This window comes from Sapajus apella, unplaced genomic scaffold, assembly GCF_009761245.1.
Source record: "Sapajus apella isolate SASKATOON/1434 unplaced genomic scaffold, GSC_monkey_1.0 scaffold23, whole genome shotgun sequence".
Lineage (NCBI taxonomy): Eukaryota > Metazoa > Chordata > Mammalia > Primates > Cebidae > Sapajus > Sapajus apella.
Window position 1 is genome coordinate 8,436,241 of NW_022436963.1, and position 21,951 is coordinate 8,458,191.

Below are 21,951 nucleotides of genomic sequence, written 5' to 3' on the forward strand. Positions count from 1 at the left end.
CACACACACACACACACACACACACACACACACACACACACACACACGTATGTATTGTTTGTTTAAAATGGGAGCTCCTCACCCCAGCTGAGTTGAGGTAGAAATGAATTTGAAGTTTCAAGGGTAGTTTCCCAGGTTGTTCTTTAAGCTTCGAGAACAAGATTCCAAGTGATACAAATATAGGCACTTCATTTTTTATTTTTTCTCGAAAATAAAATCATGTATGTGCTGTGCCAGAGCATTACATCTGGAACACATAAGTACATGTCGGGGTGTAAACTAAGCTTTTTTTTCTCTTGAGACAGGATCTTGCCCCGTCGCCAGGCTGGAGTGCAGTAGTGTGATCACAGCTCATTGCAGCCTCAAACAACTGGGCTCAAACTATCCTCCCACCTTAGCCTCCCAAGTATGTGGGACTACAGACATGTGCCACCACAGTCAACGAATTTTCTTTTCTTTTTTTGAGATGAAGTCTTGCTCTATCGCCCAGGCTGGAGTGCAATGGTGCAATCTCAGCTCATTGCAATCTCCACCTCCCAGGTTCAAGCAATTCTCCTGCCTCAGCCTCCTGAGTAGCTGGGATTACAGGCACACTCCACCATGCTTGGCTAATTTTTGTATTTTTTTTAGTAGAGACAGGGTTCCACCATGTTAGCCAGGCTGATCTCCAACTCCTGACCTTGTGTTCTGCCTGCCTCAGCCTCCCAAAATGCTGGGATTGCAGGCATCAGCCACTGCGCCCCACCTAATTTTTAAATTTTTTGTAGAAATAGAATCTCGCTTTGCTGCCCAGGCTGCAAACTCCTGGTCTGAGGCAATGCTCCCACCTCAGCCTCCCAAAGTGCTGGGATTACAGGTGTGAGCCACTGCACCTGGCCTAAACTAAAGTTCTAATATGTGATATTACTCCCTTTTTATTTTTTTTTATTTTTTATTTTATTTTTTTTTTTTGAGATGGAGTTTCGCTCTTGTTACCCAGGCTGGAGTGCAATGGCGCGATCTCGGCTCACCGTAACCTCCGTCTCCTGGGTTCAGGCAATTCTCCTGCCTCAGCCTCCTGAGTAGCTGGGATTACAGGCACGCGCCACCATGCCCAGCTAATTTTTTGTATTTTTAGTAGAGACGGGGTTTCACCTTGTTGACCAGGATGGTCTCGATCTCTTGACCTTGTGATCCACCCGCCTCGGCCTCCCAAAGTACTGGGATTACAGGCTTGAGCCACCGCGCCCGGCCACTCCCTTTTTATTTTTATTCCATTCTTCAAACTATGATGTGAGTGAATTGGTGAGGAGGAGCAAAGATTATTTTAGTAGAACTCTTTCCCCAACTGAAATCCTATCCCTTTACCCAACAGATAAAACAAGTTAAAATGGAGCCTGGCTCCAATTCTCCTACCACCACCTGGTGCCTCCAGGGCGGTGGGGGCTCCCAATTCCCACCACATTTCTCAAGGCATGAAGCAAGGGGTTATGGGAGTATCTTAGAGATCTCTATCCCATCCTCAGCGCGAAGCAAAGCCTGATCTGTCATATGTGTGACCAGCGCCAGATGCACTCCCATTTCACAAATTCAGGAGTTAAATGTCTTATCCAAGCCTTAAATTAGACACAATAATATACTGTGTTACTTTCTTCCACAAGGAATAGAGGTGCTTACATCCCTGGATTTTTGTCTGTGCAGTTTGATGGATGGGTCTCAGAATGCCTACTCAGAAGACCCAATGAATAGGGAAGCTGATTGAGCAATAGCCCCAGCAAAAAGGAAATCAGGTTCCATACTTAATATTGCTAAGATGGCAAAACTCCCCAAGTGATCTGCAGAGTCAATACAAAGTCCATCAAAATCTCAGCTGCCTTTTTGCAGAAACTAACAAGCTGATCCCAAAATTCATAGGGAGATCCAGAATAGCCAAAATAATCTAGAAAAAGGAGGACAGGCTGGGCACAGTGGCTCACACCTGTAATCCCAGCACTTTGGCAGGCCAAGGTGGGAGGATTGCTTGAGCCCAGGGGTTTGAGAACAGCCTGGGTAACATAGCCAGACCCCGTGGCTAAAAAATAATAATAATAAATTTAATTTAAAAATTAGCTGGGTGTGGTTACATACATCTGTACTCAAGCAATCCTCCCACCTCAGCTACTTGGGAGGCTGAGGTGGGAGGATTTCTTGAGCCCAGGAGGTCAAGGCTACAGTGAGCTGTGATTGTGCCACTGCACACCTGGGTGACAGAGCAAGAAGCTGTCTCAAAAAAAAAAAAAAAGAAGGACAAAGTTGAAGGACTTGTACTTCCTAATTTCAAAACTTACTACAAAGCTATAGTAGTCAAGACAGTACAGACAGCAATATTGGTATAAGGATAGACATATAGATGAACGGACTAAAACAGACAGTACAGAAATAAATGCTTACGTTTATAGTAAATTGATTTTTGACAAGAGTGTCAAGACAATTTAATCGGGAAGAAGAGTCTTTTCAACACATGGTGCGGGGACAACAGGATTTCCATATGCAAAAAAATGAAGCTGGACCCCTACCCTCACACCACATACAAACATCAACTCAAAATGGATCAAAGTTCTAAATCTAAGAGCTAAAACTATAAAACTCTTATAAGAATATATAGGCATGCAGCTGGCATAGTGGCTCATGCCTGTAATCCCAGCAGTTTGGCAGGCTGAGGTTGGTGGATCACGATGTCAGGAGTTCAAGACCAGCCTAACCAACATGGTGAAAGCCTGTCTCTACTAAAAATACAAAAATTGCTGGGCATGGTGGCAGGCACCTGTAATCCAAGCTACTTGGGAGGCTGAGGTAGGAGAATCACTTGAAACCAGAAGGCAGAGTTTGCAGTAAGCTGAGATCATACCACTGCACTCCAGCCTGGGTGAAAGAGTGAAACTCCATCTAAAAAAAAAAAAAAAAAATACATATATAGGCGTAAGTCTTCATGACCTTGCATTAGGCAAAGGTTTCTTAGATATGACACCAAAAGCACAGGCAACCCAAGAAAAATAGATAAGTTGAACTTCACCAAAATTAAAACCTGGTACTTCAAAAAACACTATCAGAAAAGTGAAAAGACAACTCACAGAATGGGCAAAAAATATTTAAAAATCATAGCTGATAAGGGACTAAAATTCAGAATATATAAAGAACTCTTACAACTCAATAAAAAGAGACATATAACCCAATTTACAAAAGGATAAAACACCAAATATACATTTCTCCAAAGAAGATATACAAATGGCCAATAGGCACATGAAAGAATGGACAACATCATTAGCCATCAGAGAAATGCAAATCAAAGTCACAGTGAGATGTCACTTCATACCCATTTAGGATGGCAATAATCAAAAGATGGATAATAACAAGTGTTGATGAGGGTGTGGAGAAAATGGAACCCTCATGCACTGCTGATGGGATTGTAAAACACTGCAGCCATTTTGGAAACAGTTTGACAGTTCTTCAAAATGTTAAATATAGAGTTACCATATACCCAGCAATTCCACTGCTAGGCATATTTTCAAGAGAAATAAAACCACACATCCATAGAAGTTTCTATACTCTTCCCTGGGGAGGGGAGAGCCAGGGTAGGTAAGAGAGGAGAAATATATATGGACAAGGAAAACACTCTTGGACATAACTAAATGGGAAAACATTATTTGTTAGCACTGTCCAGGCCAAATAAAGAATTAAAAAATATATATGGATAGGCCAGGTGCAGAGGCTCACGCCTGTAATCCCAACACTTCAGGAGGCTGAGGCGGGAGGGTTGCTCGAGCTCAGGAGTTCAAGACCAGCCAGGGAAACATGGCAAAACCCTGTCTCTACCAAAAGTACAAAACAATCAGCCAGGTGTGGTGGCACACAACCGTAGTCCCAGCTACTAGGGAGGCTGAGGCACGAGAATCACTTGAACCCAGGAGGCAGTGGTTGCATTGAGCCAAGATGCCACCACTGAAATCCACCCTGGGCAACAGAGTAAGACTCTGTCTCAAAAAATGAAATTAAAATAAAATAAAGAATAAAAATAAAAAGAGGCCAGATGCAGTGGCTCACGGCTATAATCCCAGCACTTTGGGAGGCCAAGGCAGGTGGATCATAAGGTCAAGAGTTCAAGACCAGTCTGGTCAACATGGTGAAACCCCATCTCTACTAAAAATATGAAAATTAGCCCGGCACGGTGGCAAGTGCCTGTCATCCCAGCTACTCAGGAGGCTTAGGCAGGAGAATTGCTTGAACCCAGGTGGCAGAAGTTGCAGTGAGCCGAGATTGCACCACTGCACTCCAGCCTAGGCAACAGAGTGAGACTCCATCTCTAAATAATAAATAAATAGAAAAAGAAAAACATTAGTTGGTAAGCAATACATACAAAATAAGCCCACTGTTAGTTTTTAAAGATACTCACAGGTACCCATGCCTGTAAACAAAAAGCAAGAGAAATCTGTGCCCAGCCGATCACAAGCATTCTCTCTGGAAGCAAGCCTGGGATGGGAAAGGTGGAAATATTTTCTTTTTTTTTTTTTTTTTTTTTTTAAATCTCAGCATATTATACCTGCAATTATTTTTTACTCTACAACTTCCGATATGTTTATATCTGTGTTCAATAAGAATATAATCAGGATTTCTTCTTTATGTCTCTAGCCAAAAAGAAAGGAAAGAGGGAGAAAGCCACTGGAGGTGGGCAGTGTGGGAAGCTGTGAAAGTGGCCACGCATGAACGAGCACCCCACGTAGTGGGAACAGCAGGAGCAAAGATGTGAAGCTCTGCAGTATCTGGGTGACTGTGGGGTCTGGCTCTGTTAGAGCATCCAGGATGATGGTGGGGTGTGTGGCTGAAGATGAATCAGAACAGTGCACTCAGCAGCCAGGTTGCAAGAGCGTTGCATGTCCCTCAGGGATCGACTCCAGCCAAGTGCCCCTGCCTCCTTTTCTGGAGCATTCGGGTTTTGACTTGGGCCCCATGTCCAGTTCTGCCTTGACTTGCAGGTCCACCTTGGAAAATCAGGAGACATCTGGGAAATGAAAGCACTAGGCTCTTCCAGACTTGTTCCATGGCTACCCAGAGGCCTTGGGTCACCCACCCAGCATCCCAACAAACCCCACTGTGTACCAGCATTATGCCAGGGTCCAGGTATTCTGCCAGGAGCAGCCTCTGCCCTCCTAGAACTGACATTTCATGGGGATGTGCAACCAAAGCGAGACCTGTCAGAGATATTTACAAACAGCCATCTCTCTTGACATTGCTGCATCCCAAATAAATCTGGGAAGACCTTCTTCACCTCTAGCTCTCCTGATACAGCAAGGCAGTTGTGAGCAAGTTATTCATAACTCCACACCTCAATTTCCTGATATGGAAGTTGGGGATAATGAGAGGACCTGTGCCACAGGATGGCTGTGGAAGCTGTACGAGGATATAGGTGCTGAGCCCGGCAGCACAGGGTGCAGCCATTCAAACCAACTGACATTTATTGAGGGCTTTGTCAGGTCCCTCTCTACAGTATACTCCAACACAGCTGTAATCAATGAGAATCCTATGAAAGTCTGGCAGCTGTTTGTCTGGGCCTTTGCGTGTGCTATGTTCTCCCTTCCACCCTGGGGGTGACTCGTAGCCATTCCTTTCTGCATCTTCTTAGACATCACTTTTTCCAAGAAGCCTCCCTGTTGCACCACTTCCCCAATATCACAGATAAAGAAATCAAGACTCAGAACGGCTAAGTTACTTGCACAAGGTCACACAATCCAGATCTCATACTCTTAGCCCCCCGGGAACCTTACACTGTATTAAATGACATCAATTGATCAAGCAATCGATCAATCAATGGCAAGAGTGGGAAGCATGCATCTCCTGATCGCCAATCCTATACATTTTCATTTCTTTGGGCTTTTTTGTTTTTAAGACAGTTTTGCTCTTGTTGACAAAGCTGGAGTGCAATGGTGGGATCTCGGCTCCCCACAACCTCTGACTCCAAGCAATTCTTCTGCCTCAGCCTCCTGAGTAGCTAGGATTTACAAGCACCCACCAATACCTAGCTAATTTTGTATTTTTAGTAGAGACAGGGTTTCTCTATGTTGGTCAGGCTGTTCTCGAACTCCCAACCTCAGGTGATCCACTCACCTTGACCTCCCAAAGTACTGGGATTACAGGTGTGAGCCACCGTGCCCGGCCCATCTCGTTGTTTCTGTCAAAGCCCACTAAGTAACTACTTTCCCTTTACGTGAGTGCCACTAGGTGATAAGGTGAGGTAATCAAATGACACAGAAGAGGAAGGAGTCCACCGCTAGGGAAGGTACAGTGGAGCAAGTCTTAGAATGTGCAGGATTATAACTCCAGTAGTGACCCCTAGGCTCATGTTCATTCCCAGGTGGCAGTTTCAGAACACATCATCGGTCAGGTCTCACCCTGTAAGGTAGGTACCAGCCTTCTAGTTGACAATCAGAGCACACAATGCCAAGATCTTACTCCAGCCACCTGCCAGGACCTGGGTGACAGGAGGAGAGTTCTGCCTGCATTGCCTCATTTCCCTCCCCTTCTGCAGTGAGATAGAACACGTCCAGTGCTCAAGAGGTGACTGGCCACACTGGGGAGTTTGACCACAACCTTGGGCTGCATATGCATGGAATGAGGCTGCTTCTTCATTCGTCTGAGTTTCTGCCCCAATGCTACCTCGTCAGAGAGACCTCCTTGGATGGAAGCCAGCTCTGCCTCCATCCCATCACTCTGGATCTCCTTCCCCAGCTTCATCTCCATTACGCTGGCCACTCCCCCTCACAGCTTATTACTGATCTCTGTTGTTACTGTCCATCTCCACTACTGGGATGGAAACTCCACAAGGAAGGAATGCTGTCAGTTTCCTTGACTGCTGTGTGGTCAGCACCAGGGCAATGCCTGGCACAGAGTAGCCCTCTCTCCATATATGTTTTGGAATAAATGAAATAAATGAGCTAAGTGGCTAAGACACGTGTAGATATTACCTCAATTAGTAACAGTCTTGCCAGTCTTTTTTCCCTAAGAAAATAAAAATGGGCCTGGCATGGTGGCTCATGCCTGTAATCCCAGCACTATGAGAGGCCGAGGCAGGTGATCACTGGAGCCCAGGAATTCGAGACCAGCCTGGGCAGCATGGTGAGACCCCCATCTCTATAAAAAATACAAAAATTAGTTAGGCATGGTGTTGCGTGCCCATAGTTCCAGTTACTCGGGAGGCTGAGGTAGGAGAATCGCTTGAGCCTGAGAAGCGGATGTTGCAGTGAGCCAAGATCACGCCACTGCATGCCACCTGGGCGACAGAGCAAGACCCTAACTCAAAAAAGAAAAAGAAATGTGTACCCATTTTTATAACTGAATAAACAATTTTCATCAAGGTAAAGAAGAAAGCAAAGCTTGTCACAAAACGTCTCCACAGCAGACCCCACTCCACCTACCATGCTGGTACTATTCCATGAAGAAACTTGAACTGACTCAATAGATTAGATGCATATATTAAAAATCTCATTTTCAGCCCAGGCGCAGTGGCTCACATCTGTAATCCCAGCACTTTGGGAGGCCAAGGTGGGTGAATCATGAGGTCAGGAGATCAATAGAGACCAGCCTGGCCAACATGGTGAAACCCATCTCTACTAAAAATACAAAAATTAGCCAGGTGTGGTGGTGGGTGCCTATAATCCAGGCATGGTGGCGGATGCCTGTAATCCCCGCTACCTGGGAGGCTAAGGCAGGAGAATCACTTGAACTTGGTGATTCAAGGTGGAGGTTGAGGTTGCAGTGAGCCTAGACCATTGCACACCATTGCACCCCAGCCTGGATGACAGAGTGAGACTCTCTCTCAAAAAAAATTTTTTTTTCGGCCAGGTGCAGTGGCTCATGCCTGTAATTGCAGAATTTTGGGAGGCCAAGGTAGGTAGATCACCTGAGGTCAAGAGTTCAAGACCAGCCTGACCAACACAGCAAAACTCCATCTCTACTAAAAATACAAAATTAGCCATGTGTGGTGGTGAGCACCTGTAATCCCCTCCAAAACATCTCATTTTCACTTGAGTTTCAACCTGTGCAAGTGAAGTGATACGATATTAAAGAATATTTTTATAAACCATTAAGAAAATGGGTCCAATATTTAATTTTCTTTCTTCTTTTTTTCTCACTTCAGTCAATGGGTGTTCATTCACTCAGGATAGTTATTGGGCACCTGCCATATGCCATGAGCCAGGAGTCAGTAATGAACAGGACAACACACCTCTGCCCTCTTAAATTTTGCATTCTTCTGGGTGGATGCATACAGTGCAGAAATCAATGCATTAATAAGATCATCTCAGGCAAGCTCTATGAATAAAATATAATGAAAGAGTGTGACAGAAACTAATGGGGGAAGGAGCTGCTTTGGACAGAGTGGTTGGAAAAACCATCTGTAAAGGGAAGACATCTGAGCAAAAGAGCAAGAAAATTCCTGACATGGAAGAAGTGATGGAAAAGCATGCTAGGTAAAGGGAACAGCAGGAGCAAAGGTCTTGAGAAGTCTTCTGAAAACCTGAACTCAAATTTTCATGAATTGCATCCCAGCCTAAAGGCCTCACCACAGGCCAACCGTCCCTAACCTCACAGCCTGCCTCTCTTTCCCCTAATTAATCAAGTCAAGGCTGACCTGTGTTGCCCACTGAAAAGTGTGTTCTGGGAGGGAGCCCAAAGGGCAGCCCCCAATTTTTAGGGACTTGAGATGTAACTGGGAGCAAGAACTTGCACGTCCCTACCAGCAGTTCAGAGTTCACTTTTCTGGGGCACTGGACTCATGGAGAATACAATGTAAGGGGAAACCTCTGGAAAAATAAACAACTGTGCTTCAAGAGCCTCGTGTACATTTCAAGAGGTTCCCTAGGGCTCCATGTTTAGAACTCTTATTTGTGGAGTTCCAGAAGAGAGAAACTAAATTGCCAAGAAGAAAGACACCAAATGGGCGCAGCTCAGGGAAGCTACAGATGGGAGGAGCAATCTGCTAGAGATGAATGAATGGGGGAGAAGGAGACAAGATCAGGTCCCTGGACCCTTAAATACACTCCCACACTCACAGAGACTAGACAGTGTCAGCCTGTCAGGGGACACAAGGTCTAAAAGAATCAAGTGGAATCTACCAGTCCCTCCCCCGCAAGAGGCAAACACCCAATCACACCCTAGAGCTTCCAGAGAAGGTACAAGACCCCATTTCCCAACAATGTCCTTGACAAAGGTCATCTCTAATCCCACATTCTAAGATATACTTTGCACAAGGCTGGTTAGCCATAGGAGGGATTACAGCAAAGCTCAAATTTCCCAGTGCGGAAGGGAACACCATGTCTTCTGTGGAAACACCACCAGCTCCGTACTAGAAGGGGAAGGAGCAACAGCCTGGAAACCCACCTCATTGAGAAGCTCAGGCTGTGCACGCGCTGTCAGATGGCAGTGATAATAATCACAAGAGCAGCTAACACAGAGGATTTACCCTGTCTCCGTCAGTATTTCAAGCACTTTATCCCTATACAGCTATTTAAGGTTTGTACTGTCATCCCCATTTTATAGATGAGAAAACTGAGGCATAGATAAAGGAAGTAACTTGCCGAGGACTACATAGCTAAGACAAAGACCCAGCGAAGTTCTCCTCTTCCACACCCCAGGGAAGAGAGTGGTTGTACCTGGTAGTGCACGAAACGCTTAAAAATAAGTTTCTACCGGTACATTCAAGGACAACTACCGTCTGGCAGTTCTCCCGTTCTCGCCGAGTGCGAGAAGCAAACCTGGGCCAGGGAATAAATCCAGCAAGCCGAGTCCTCTAGGAACAAGGCGCTCTGTTTCCGCGACATTCAAGCACAAGATGAGTCCGCCGATAGTGCGAGAGCAGCTCTTCACCACCGCAAAGCCCAGGGGAACCCGTTTCCACCCGGTTCGATCAGCTTCCAGCCTCAGAAAATGCTCACCCGTCTCTGGCACCCACGTTGACCTTAACCCCTCGGCGTCCGCCACCCTGGCGTCCTATCCCGGGATCTTCTGGCCGCTCGGTTTAAAAGATGCAGCCGCCGGGACAAGGGCCTCAAGCAGGCTGGTCCGGCTCCCCCGCCGCGAAGTGACCCGCGGCCCTGTGATCCGCCACGAGCAGCGCCCGAAGCGACGCTGACCTGCGGGTGCCCCGCGGGGCTGGAGAAGAAAGTTGGGCGAAAGGGGCGCGTCCCAGGACAGGTGGTGCCTCCCTCCCCGGAAGTGGCTCCGGGAATTTTCGCTCCAGGGGCTACCCGGGGACCAGAGTCAGGGTCCCCAGCAGGAGCGGCGGCTGGTCGGGGCTGGCTGTGGCACTGCCCACCTGCGCTGCGCCCAGTGCGCCCCCGTGCGCTCGGCGTACCCCAGACCAGGGAGCCCTCAGGGCCCGCCGGGGACGCCGAGACCTGGCAGGGTAACTCGGAGGTGGGAGTGGGGGGTCCAGCTCGGGAGACTGGGGCAAAGGAGGGACCAGCCCGGAAGAGGGTCCCACTCCGGGGGATCTAGCGAGGGTGTCCTGCCAAAGGGGCGTCCAGCCAGGGAGGCTCTAGAAGGGGAGTGGGGATCCCGGTTGCTTCCCGCACTCACCTCGGCCCTGGCGCTGGTTTGGCTTCTCCCGGCTGGAGCGCTGAGCGGCTGCAGCTGCGGCAGCGGCTCCCCGGGGCGGGGCGGGGTCGGGGGCGGGGAGGCCGGGCCGTCCACGTGGGCTGGAGGCGGGCTGGGGACCCCAGCGGGTGCCGCAGCGGGGAGGCTCAGGACTTGGAAGTGGCCACGGTACCGCTCGGCACCCCCGCTCTCCAAGCCCGGCCTGGGTCTGCGGGAAGGCCCGAAAGAGGAGAGTGGGGACCCCAGGACGTCCCGCCCCCGCCGCCGCCTAAACCAGATTCAGGCGGAGATAATTGAGCGAGTCCGAGGAGGGGTAAACAGTCCTCGCCCTCGCTCCCTCAAGAGAACGCGCCGCGGAAACCCCGAGGGCAGGTCGAGGGCCGGGTACCCGAGTGGGACGGTACTCTCGTGCCAGTGTGGGAGAGGCTGCCCTAGCGGGCGGGGACCAGAGCTTGCACACGGAGCCCCCACTCCCACCGCTGGGCTGATCTTGGGCGTGTCAGGTCTTGCCCAAACCTCGCTTTCCTCGACGGTGGAGGTGAGAATGAGGAGGAGCCTCGAGGTGCATGAACCCCGGCGCCCAGCAGGCTCTCAGTCGCCGGCTTGCAGGTGGACGCCGAGCCTGAAAGGCCTGGGTCGAGCATGCGGAAATAAACATGGGACTCTAAAACGGGTTTCTGCAGACATTTATTCATTCAACAGATGAACGCCTAAGGTCCTCACCACCTATTAAAATCAGAAATAAAGAGTGCCCTAGACTGTAGTTACTGGACTCAAAGTGTAAACCCTGACGCTAAAAATCAAAAATTCATCAGTTGCTCACATGTGGTGTCAGCGGTGCATTATAGGTGCTTGATGGAAATTAACATTAATGACAGCCTTTAAGGTGTAGGGTCTGTGAGGCCCACTTCTCAAATGAAGAAATCGTTCAGCGAGGTGAAGCCAGCCCCCAGAGCCCAAGGATCACAGTCTGGCCCCTGTTTACAGAGGCAAGAGCATCAGTCCAAGGTACTAAGGCTCTTCCCCAGGTGCAGGAGGTGGATGAGGGTTGAGAGCTCCCTGGGAGGCCACCTGTCCTGACAGCAGCTGCTGGGATACAGATCTTCCAGATTGACTTTGCAGCAACCTCTGCTTTCTGTTGCAGGTGCTTAGCCCCGCAGTGCTGGGTGGCCTCTTCCTGGCCTGCAGCCCTCTTTTTGGGCCAGAAACTGGGCATCTTGAGCAAACCAACTTGTATTCCAACAGCTGCAGCTTCATCCCACTACAGCTTCTAGAGGGTTCCTTGACTCCAGACCCAATGTATTATGGCCCACCAGTTTCCTGTTCAGGGAACACTCTCCCCAGTACTCCATTTCTAAGGACAACTGCTGTGTCCAGACCCCTAGTCCTCAACCTTTTCCCCAAGAACCCTTTTGTCATTCTCCTTCCTCCCTAATGCACAAGATCCATACAGCAACCAGCCATGTTTATCAAGTAATTGTATTTATTAAGCAAAGGGCTTCTCCTCCCTCTGAAGTCCTTGCTCCCTCATCTGAGCTTGGCAGTTGCTTCGGATCTACCAGCCAATACCTGGTGCTCTACCCAGGCAGCCTTGTCAAAGAGAAAAGTTTTCTTTGCATTAGATTCAATTTAGCAATTATTTGAGCATCTACTACATGCCATACACTTTGTTAGGCTTGGGGGACAGCAGTAACTAGGATACCAAGATAGACACAGTCCCTGACCTCATGGAGGGTATGAGCTGATGAGGGAGATAGTCGACTGACCCCTCACCAGGCGGCTAGGGGGCAGGACATGGTGACAGACACCTGGAAGAAGCACTGGCCAGGCAGAGGGGAGGCCTCCTGTGAAAAGGGGGCTTGGGCTGAGCCCTGACAAGGCAGGGAATCAAGCAGGAGAAGGGTGAGAAGACAAAGTGTGGAAGCTCAGAGGTGGAAGAGCATAGGCCACACTCTGCAAGTCCATGGACAGGGAGGTAGGGGGAGAAGGAGGCTGGAGGGGCCTTGATGGCCAAGGGGAGACATTAGACCTTGTCCACCAAAAGGTTCAGGCAGAGGCACGATAGGATGGAAGCTACAGTTTGAAGACATCACACTGGCTGCCGAGTGAGAGATGATGCGGGGAGTGAGTCTCCTGTACACAGTCAGAGGCAATGTGCCTTTTTATTATTACTAAAGGCAAATGCCTTGACTTCCTCTGTTTTATAATTCAGGGTTTCCAGAAAGCAGGACACATCTGCAAGCAGGATATTTAGATTAGCAACACAGCAATTTGACCCACAGGGTTTCTATGGGCAGCTCTCCCGTTCATGCCATGCTTAGCTCTAAGGCAGGCCTGGGGCTTGGGAGGACTTCGTTCCTAGACTCAGACTGAGAGTCCGTGGTAGGAGAGATGATATACCCAAAAACCGTCCTTTGTTGGGGTGAGAGAGGGGATAGGCAGGAAATGTGGGTGCTATCCACAGAGTTTGGAAACTGAAGACTCCAGAAGCCGCTGAGGGTCAGTCATCTTTTCTCAGAGCCTCTGATGGTCAGTCATCTTTTCTCAGAGCCTCTGATGGTCAGTCATCTTTTCTCCTCGAAATAGTCGGTTTATTCATAAGGACCCATTCCCATTCCTGAGTTCAGCTCCCTCTCCCCGAACTACAACACAGGATGAGAAGGCCATAGGCAGTGGCCCACACCTGTACTCCCAGCACTTTGGGAGTCCAAGGTGGGAGGATCACTTGAAGCCAGGAGTTTAAGACCAGCCTGGGCAACAAAGTGAGATCCCTGTCTCCACCAAAAATTTAAAAATTAGCTGGGCGTGATGTTGTATGCCTGTAGTCCCAGCTACTCGGGAGGCTGAGGTAGGAGGATTGCTTCAGCCCAGTTTGGGGTTGCAGTAAGCCACTATTACACCACTGCACTCCAACCTCCTGGGCTGACAGAGAAACCTTATGTCAAAAAAAAAAAAAAAAAAAAAGGCGAGGATGGGATCAGGGCAGTTATTTCACAAAATCATCAATTGGAGAAGCCAGGGTTTCTGCAAGAGACCCCCACCTGGATGGGCTGAGGATAAGCTATGACTGACACCAGGCAGAAAAGCCATGGAGAGAGGCCGGGGCAAGGGGCTGGGTAGCACCTTCGGGGTAAGCAGCCGCAGGAGAAAGCACAACCAGCGTCAAGGGTGGGACTTTGAGACCACAGGCCCCAGCCACCTAGTAACCACCTGACACCTTTCACACTTGCTGAATGTCTGTCGTGTGTAAACTTACATTTAAAACCCTCTGCTTCTGTAACACTACTCATTGTAAAGCAATGTAGAAAATACCAGAGGTGGCCGGGCGCAGTGGCTCACGCCTGTAATCCCAGCACTTTGGGAGACCGAGGTGGGTAGATCACGAGGTCAAGAGATCAAGACCATCCTGGTCAACATGGTGAAACCCCGTCTCTACTAAAAATACAAAAAATTAGCTGGGCACGGTGGTGCGTGCCTGTAGTCCCAGCTACTCAGGAGGCTGAGGCAGGAGAATTGCCTGAACCCAGGAGGCGGAGGTTGCGGTGAGCCGAGATCGCGCCATTGCACTCCAGCCTGGGTAACAAGAGCGAAACTCCATCTCAAAAAAAAAAAAAAAAAATACCAGAGGTACAAAGAGTAAGAAAACCCACCCACAATCACACCCCCAAGCGGTAACCACTGTTAGTTTGTGTCCTTCATTTTTCATTTAACATATTGTGAACTCTTCCCTTTGTCATGAAATACTCTTCCTCAACATGATTGCTAAATACCATTTAGCCCATTGTATGCATGTGTCCTCTTATAATCAATCCGACTGGTACTTGGTTTGTTCCTCATTTCTTATTACCAGGATAATGCTTAGTAACAAATTCTTTTGTTTGTTTTTTGAGACAGAGCCTCGCTCTGTCGCACAGGCTGCAGTGCAGTGGTGTGATCTCACTGCAACCTTCACCTCCTGGGTTCAAGGATTCTCGTGCCTCAGCTTCCAGAGTAGCTGGGATCACAGGCACCTGCCACCATGCCCAGCTAATTTTTTTTTTTTTTTTTTTTGAGATAGAGTCTTGCTCTGTCACCCAGGCTGTAGTGCAGTGGCATGATCTCGGCTCACGGCATCCTCCGCCTCCTGGGTTCAAGCGATTCCCCTGACTCAGCCTCCTGAGCAGCTGGGACTGCTGGTGCACACCGCCACTCCCAGCTAATTTTTTTGTATTTCAGTAGAAACAGGGTTTCACCGTGTTGGCCAAGATGGTCTCGATCTCCTGATCAGCCCACCTCAGCCTCCCAAAGTGCTGGGATTACAGGCGTCAGCCACCATGCCCAGCCTGTGTTTTTTTTTTTTTAGTAGAAATGGGGTTTCGCCCTGTTGGCCAGGCTGGTCTCAAACTTCTGACCTCAAGTGATCCACCCACCTTGGCCTCCCAAAGTGGGGATTACAGCCTTCAGCCACCACTTCTAGCCTGGAAATATTTTTTCTTTTTTTTCAAGGCAGGGTCTCGGTCTGTTGCCCAGGCTGGAGTGCAGTGGCACGATCCCAGCTCAGTATAGCCTTGACCTCCCAGGCTCGAGTGATCCTCTCACCTCAGCCTCTCAAGTAGCTGGGACTATAGGTGTGCGCCAATGACGTCCAGGTAATTTTTGTATTTTTTTTGTAAAGACAGGGTCTCGCTATGTTGCCCAAGCTGGTCTTGAACTCCTAACCTCTAGCAGTCCACCCACCTCAGCCTCCCAAAGTGCTGGGATTACAGGCGTGAGCCATATCTAGCCTCAGAAATCTTTGCACAACAAATGTAAACACACATTTTGGTTGTTTACTAAAGATAAAATCCCAGAAGTGAAATTACTGGAAGAGACATTCAACTCTCTGCCTGTAGCACTGCACTGTACAGGTGCACCCCCTCCCCCATTTCTTGGCATTTGAAAGGTGTGGAGTGTTGAGTTGATGAAGCAGCACTAACCTGGTGTGGTCTTACCCAGGGGATGGTGACGCTTCTGGGCATCAGTCTTATTGTTCAGGCCTAAGCAATGTTCTCCAACTGCTACTAAAAGGCTTCTTTGGGAGCACGTCCCTTCTGCTTTCATAATCTGGGTTATAGGAAAACCTGAGGAGCAAGGCTGAGCGGGGGAGTGGAAGGACAGAGAGAGGGTGTGGAGTGGGAAATACCTGAGTTCAAATCCAACTTGAGCCCTGTCCCAAGGCGGGACATGACCTAAACTCCAAAGGCCCTTTGGGAGGGTGAGGGGAGCTCAGGCATTGTCCAGTGCAAGCATCCAACACACAGGGGTGATTCTGATATAGCTTGTGCTACTAATCAGACCCATGTCTATAGCAAGCTATTATCCATTCTGGAGACAGGAACCACAGGGTGTAAAACCTTGAGATGACAGAGCCTTGTGGGGGAAATTCATAAACCAGCACAGTCGTTCTCCACTCTGGGATCATGGTAAACGGATGGGAGTCTCAGTTTGCAAAGTGAGGCACAGATGCAGTTTTCTCCTGCAGGGAACCTTTTAAACGTACTACCATTATTTCTTGGCCAGGCAGAGTGGCTCGTTCCTGTAATCCTAGCGCTTTGAGAGGCCGCGGTGGGTAGACTGCTTGAGCCCAGGAGTTCAAGACTAGCCTGGGCAACATAATGAAACCCCATGTCTATGAAGAATACAAAACTCAGCTGGGCATGGTGGTGCATGCCTACAGTCCCAGCTACTCAGGAGGCTAAAATGGGAAGATCACTTGAGCCCAGGAGGTTGAGGCTGTAGTGAGCCATGATCACGCCACTGCAAATCCAGCCTGGGTGACACAGTGAGACCCTGTCAAAGAAGGAAAAAAGAAGAACTCACTATTATTGCCTATCTTGATGACAATGACAGCTAAAGCAGATAGTAATGCTTCTGAGTACTTGTCAAGTGCCAGGCACTGAGTGGGCTATCCCTGCCCCCCGCTTTATCCTCACAGCAACCCCATGAGGCAGGTACATTTTTTACCCCCATCTGGCTGATGAGGAAACTGAGAACCAGGGAGATGAGGTGACTTGCCTCAGTGGCTGCTCAGTGGTAGGGTGGGGTGCAAGCTGGTTAAAGCAGTAGAATCTGAGTCCAGTCCAGATGGAAGGCCTCTGCAAGTGCTAAGGCCTGACCTCATGGAGCAGAATTCTAGTGGGCAAGAGCTTCCATCGCTTAATTACACAAGCTAAGTGTTCCTGAAGACACATGTCATGACCTAGACTGGAGGTGCTTAGTGGTCAGGAAGGTCTGATTACAAAGGAGGGATGGAGACTGAGAGAGGGTGATTCAGGTAGAAGAAACGGCACATGCAAAGAACCCAGCGCAGGAACACAGGAGTGAAGAATTTCAACAGTCTGGTAAGGTCAGAGAAAGAACGGACACACAGAGGAGAGGTCAGCAAGGCATCACAGAAAAACTTCGGTATTCACCTCCAGGGCCACTGGTGGTTTCAAGCAGAAAGTGACATCTGATCAAGTACCCATCTCCCTTGAAGGCCATTCCCAGCTGCCCTGCGGAACTGAGACCTCCAAGAGGCAGGCATTCCATTTCAGTTAGCTATGCCATAAGGTACCCAGGCCAGAGCCAAGGGAGACATTCAGGGGAAATCCCATTTTATAACTGTGCACCTCCTAACCTGCCCGCATGACTCATCCCTATAGGAACAGGGGCTTTCCGTGTGCCACACTTTGTGCCCAGAATTTCACCCAGCCTCACATTCAAACCTCACAACAGCCCTGTTAGGTATAGTGAACTATTAAATGTATTTTTGTTTTATTTTGTTTTGTTTTTTGAGACAGAGTCTCGCTCTGTTGCCAGGCTAGAGTGCAGTGGTGCAATCTCGGCTCACTGCAACCTCTGCCTCCTGGGTTCCAGCAATTCTCCTGCCTCAGCCTCCCAAGTAGCTGGAATTACAGGTGCGTTCCACCACACCAGGCTAATTTTTGTATTTTTAGTAGAGACAGGTTTCACCATATTGGCCAGGATGGTCTCGAACTCCTGACCTCATGATCTGCCCACCTCAGTCTCCCAAAGTGCTGAGATTACAGGCGTGAACCACCACGCCTGACCTGTTTTGTTGGTTTGAGACAGAGCTTTGCTCTGTCACCCAGACTGGAGTGCAATGGTGCAATCTCAATTCACTGCAACCTCCACCTCCCAGGCTCAAGTGATCCTCCCACCTCAGCTTCCTGAGTAGCTGAGACTACAGGCAATGCCACCAGACCCAGCTAATTTTTGTATTTTTAGTAGAAACAGGGTTTCAACATGTTGGCCAGGCTGGTCTCGAAGTCCTGACCTCAGGTGATCCACCCACCTCAGCCTCCCAAGGCGCTGGGATTACAGGTGTGAGCCACTGTGCCCCGCCCTATTAACTGTTGTATAGATAGAGAAACTAAGTCCTAAACAGGGCAAGCCACCTGCCCAGGGAAACACAGAAAATGGCAGACTGAGATCTAAGTTTAAAATGCCTGAGACCAAAGCCTGCCGCCACTTTAATCGCAATGCTAATTATCATCATCTCACGAATAATAATACACAATTATACACAGGTGTGCAGGACATCGAAGCATGTCTACCTCCAGAGATACAGAACCAAAGGCAAGACCGACTGGATTGGCATTCAGCTGCCAGGCATGGTCCTGTCTTTCTTGCTACAAGTTTCCTCTGGCCTGGCCTTGCCCAACTTGGTAGGGAAAGTCTATGGTTTGTTTTGAGGCTGATACCTGCCCATTCCCCAGAATGTCTCTGACCAGCAAGAATGGAAAAGACCAGGCAGAGCCATCTCATTCTGGAAGAGCATTATTTGATCTCCCATCTCCCTCCACTAACTTGTAAAACTTGTAAAATTGCTCTGACCTCGCAGTGATGGTTTGAGAAACAACCCCTGCCTTTCTTCACATCCAGAGCAGATAGTGGTCATCCGGCTGGCACAGAGACCTTACAGCAGCAAGTCCTGAGAAATGCATCTCTATCAGGATTAAATGGCAACCAGGAAAAAAGGAGTCTGGGGAATGGGACATTAGCAGATCTCAAGGTGCATGGTCAACTGTCGCAGGCCATGTGTGGTCAGCTATTGGGAACCCCAGAGCTAATGTCTTAATTTTGCCAAATTAAGTTCCTCTTCAACCCTCACCTCCTCACCTCTGCAACATGGACCCACCCTCTCCTCTTTTTTTTTTTTTTTTTTTTTTTTTTTCTGAGACGGAGTCTTGCTCTGTCACCAAGTTGGAGTGCAACGGCGCAATCTTGGCTCACTTCAACCTCCGCCGCCTGGGGTTCAAGCAAGTCCCCTACCCCAGCCTCCGGAGTAGCTGGGACTGTAGGCACGTGGTGCTACGCCAGGCCAATATTTTGTATTTTAGCAGAGACAAGGCTTCGCCATGTTGGCCAGGATGGTCTCAATCTCCTGACCTCATGATCCAGCTGCCTCAGCCTCCCAAAGTGCTGGAATTACAGGCATGAACCACCGTGCCTCACTCTCTTCTCTTAGCGGATAGAAATGTTATAACTTAGCACCCAACAAAGTGCTTGTCTTAAAGCTCCTTGTGGGCATGGAACTGTCTCCCACCCATCTCCATATGGCCCCCAAAGAGCACCAGACTTGCTCTACCACAGGATAATTAACTACTATTCACTAAGTACCTGGCACTTGCTGAGCACAGCCTTGGGTGCTTTATATACTCTGTCTCATTTAATCTTCACAATCACCCTTTGTGGTAGGTATTAGTCCCATCTTACAGATGAAGAAACTGAGTTTCAGAACATTTAGATGACCTGCCCTCAACTCTATACACAGGAAGAGGTGGAGTCAGGAGGGCAGGGGTCCTGCATGTACTGTGTCCATCACTATGTCTGTGTCCCAGCACATACTTTGGAATTAACCCTGTTAAGGCAGTTGTATCATCTACAAATGCCAAAGATGGTGCAAGGTCCCTTCCAGAAAGAGGCCAGGGAGCCAAGCTCATGGACCTTCCATTTCTTTTCCTTAATCTCAATGGCCCCATTTGAATTTTGTCATTGCAAAAGTTCTCATACTATGTTTGTGTCCATCTTTCCCCTTCATTGCATCCTTTAAATTATCCTATTCTTGGGCCTCTTATGATTCCATTCCTTGTGGACAGTGAGGACAGTATATGCTAAGGGAGGAGTGGGAAACACATTTATTGAGGACCCACTGTGCCTAGGACTACAAAGATATATTTTATGTCTCCTCCCTCCTCCACCTGCTTAGCTTATCACCTGTAGTTTTTATTCAACTAAAGCAAAAAAAATTTTTTTTCTAATTAGAGCCTGCAAGAGGAAATTGGTCTTTGCTCCTGTAATACTGGTATTTCTAAAACAAAGCAAAGACAGTGGCAGGGCCCCACAGATGCTGGTGACTGCCGGAACTCTAGGCAGCTGTAAAAACAGACAGTTTTCTAACATCATGGTAAAAATGAGAGCTTCTTTTTTTTTTTTTTTTTGAGACAGAGTCTCGCTCTGTTGCTAGGCTGGACTGCAGTGGCATGATCTCGGCTCACTGCAACCTTCACCTCCTGTGTTCAAGTGATTCTTCTGCCTCAGCCTCCCAAGTAGTTGGGGCTACAGGGACACACCACCACGCCCAGCTAATTTCTGTATTTTTAGTAGAGATGGGGTTTCACCATGTTGGCCAGGATAGTCTCAATCTCTTGACCTCATGATCAGCCTGCCTCGGCCTCCCAAAGTGCTGGGATTATAGGCGTGAGCCACCGTGCCCCGCAAGTGAGGGCTTCTCATGCTGTCCCAAGAGAACACTAATAGAAAGTACTAGCTGCAACATTTTTTTGTTTGTTGTTTTACTTTTTTTTTTATTTATTTATTTATTTATTTATTTATTTATTTTTTGAGACGGAGTTTCACTCTTGTTACCTAGGCTGGAGTGCAATGGCGCGATCTCGGCTCACCGCAACCTCCGCCTCCTGGGTTCAGGCAATTCTCCTGCCTCAGCCTCCTGAGTAGCCGGGATTACAGGCACGCGCCACCATGCCCAGCTAATTTTTTGTATTTTTAGTAGAGACGGGGTTTCACCATGTTGACCAGGATGGTCTCGATCTCTTGACCTCGTGATCCACTCGCCTCGGCCTCCCAAAGTGCTGGGATTACAGGCTTGAGCCACCGCGCCTGGCCTACTTTTTAATTTAAACTTAAATTTTTTTGAGACAGGATCTTGCTCTGTCACCCAGGCTGGAATGCAGTGGTGTGATCATAGTTCACTGCAGCCTCAAACTCCTGGGCTCAAGTGATCCTTTCACCTCAGCCTCTGGAGTAGCTGGGACTACCAGCACATACCACCATGCCCAGCAAATTTTTAAATTTTTTTGTTAAGATGGGGCCTCTTGCTTTGTTGCCCAGGCTGGTCTTAAACTCCTGGCCTGAAGTGATTCTCCTGTCTTGGCCACCCAAAGTGCTGAAATTACAGGTGTAAGTCACCCTGCCTGAACTATTTGTATTTTTGGGGGCCTTAGCCTGCTGAGTAGGTGAGTCTATAGGTGCACCCTGCCAAGCCCAGCTGCAACTTTTGTTTTAATGAAAGAAAAGGAAAGAAAAATTCATGTATTGCAGTGTCTGCCTAACGAGATCCATTTGCTTCAACTTTGAACCAGATTTATACTCAATTTTTGCAATGAGAAAGGAACCAGGTCACTCAAGCTTCTTCCTTCCACTTAAACTATTACTGAGGGACAGAGCAGCCTATTGATCAGGAATAATGATGCTTCAGTGACAGACTTCAACTCCAGTGCTGCCAATTCCTTGTTTGTGCCCTTGGCAAAGCTATACAATTTCTAGACCTCAGAATATCAAACACGAGGCTGCTGATAGTACACTCCATAGGGGGTCATGGTGAGAAAAAACACGAAGAGCACTAAGAGCAGGAACCAGCCCTGCTGACATTCAGAGGCTGGCAATCATCACTTCCTCTCTGCCATTCATTTTATGGGAAAGCTCTCGTCTTTGACCACACATTTTTGAGTCTATCCCTACGTGGCTGGCTAGAGCTTTACTAAGCCAGGTAGGGTTTGCCTCAGCTCATATCCTGGCTCTGCCATTAGCCAGCTGTGGGATTGCAAGTCAGTTAGAGCCTCTCTGAGCCTCAGTTAGGAACAGTGGGATTGGCCACCTCACAGAGCAGCCATGAAGATAAATGAGATGATGTGTGTAAAGCACTTGTCACTCCTGGAAAGAAGAATTGACAGAGAGTATGGGGGAAAAGGAAATCAATGCGAGAAATGACAAGGAGCCGCCTGGGTGACTCTAAACTGAAGAAACGAAGGATATGTGAAGGTCAGGAGGCAAGAATTTGTGCTAATTTCCTCCTCTCAGAAACCA

The 21,951-nt window shown here is 48.4% G+C and overlaps 1 protein-coding gene across 1 annotated transcript; it reads left to right on the plus strand.

Moving 5' to 3' along the window:
- The first annotated feature begins 4,781 nt into the window (after positions 1-4,781).
- SPATA12 (spermatogenesis associated 12) lies at positions 4,782-5,671 on the plus strand. Its single transcript, XM_032290256.1, is given in 3 exon segments — positions 4,782-4,996; positions 4,999-5,189; positions 5,191-5,671. Coding segments are annotated over 3 exon segments (786 nt in total). The 5' UTR covers positions 4,782-4,815; the 3' UTR covers positions 5,605-5,671.
- Positions 5,672-21,951: the final 16,280 nt, after the last annotated feature.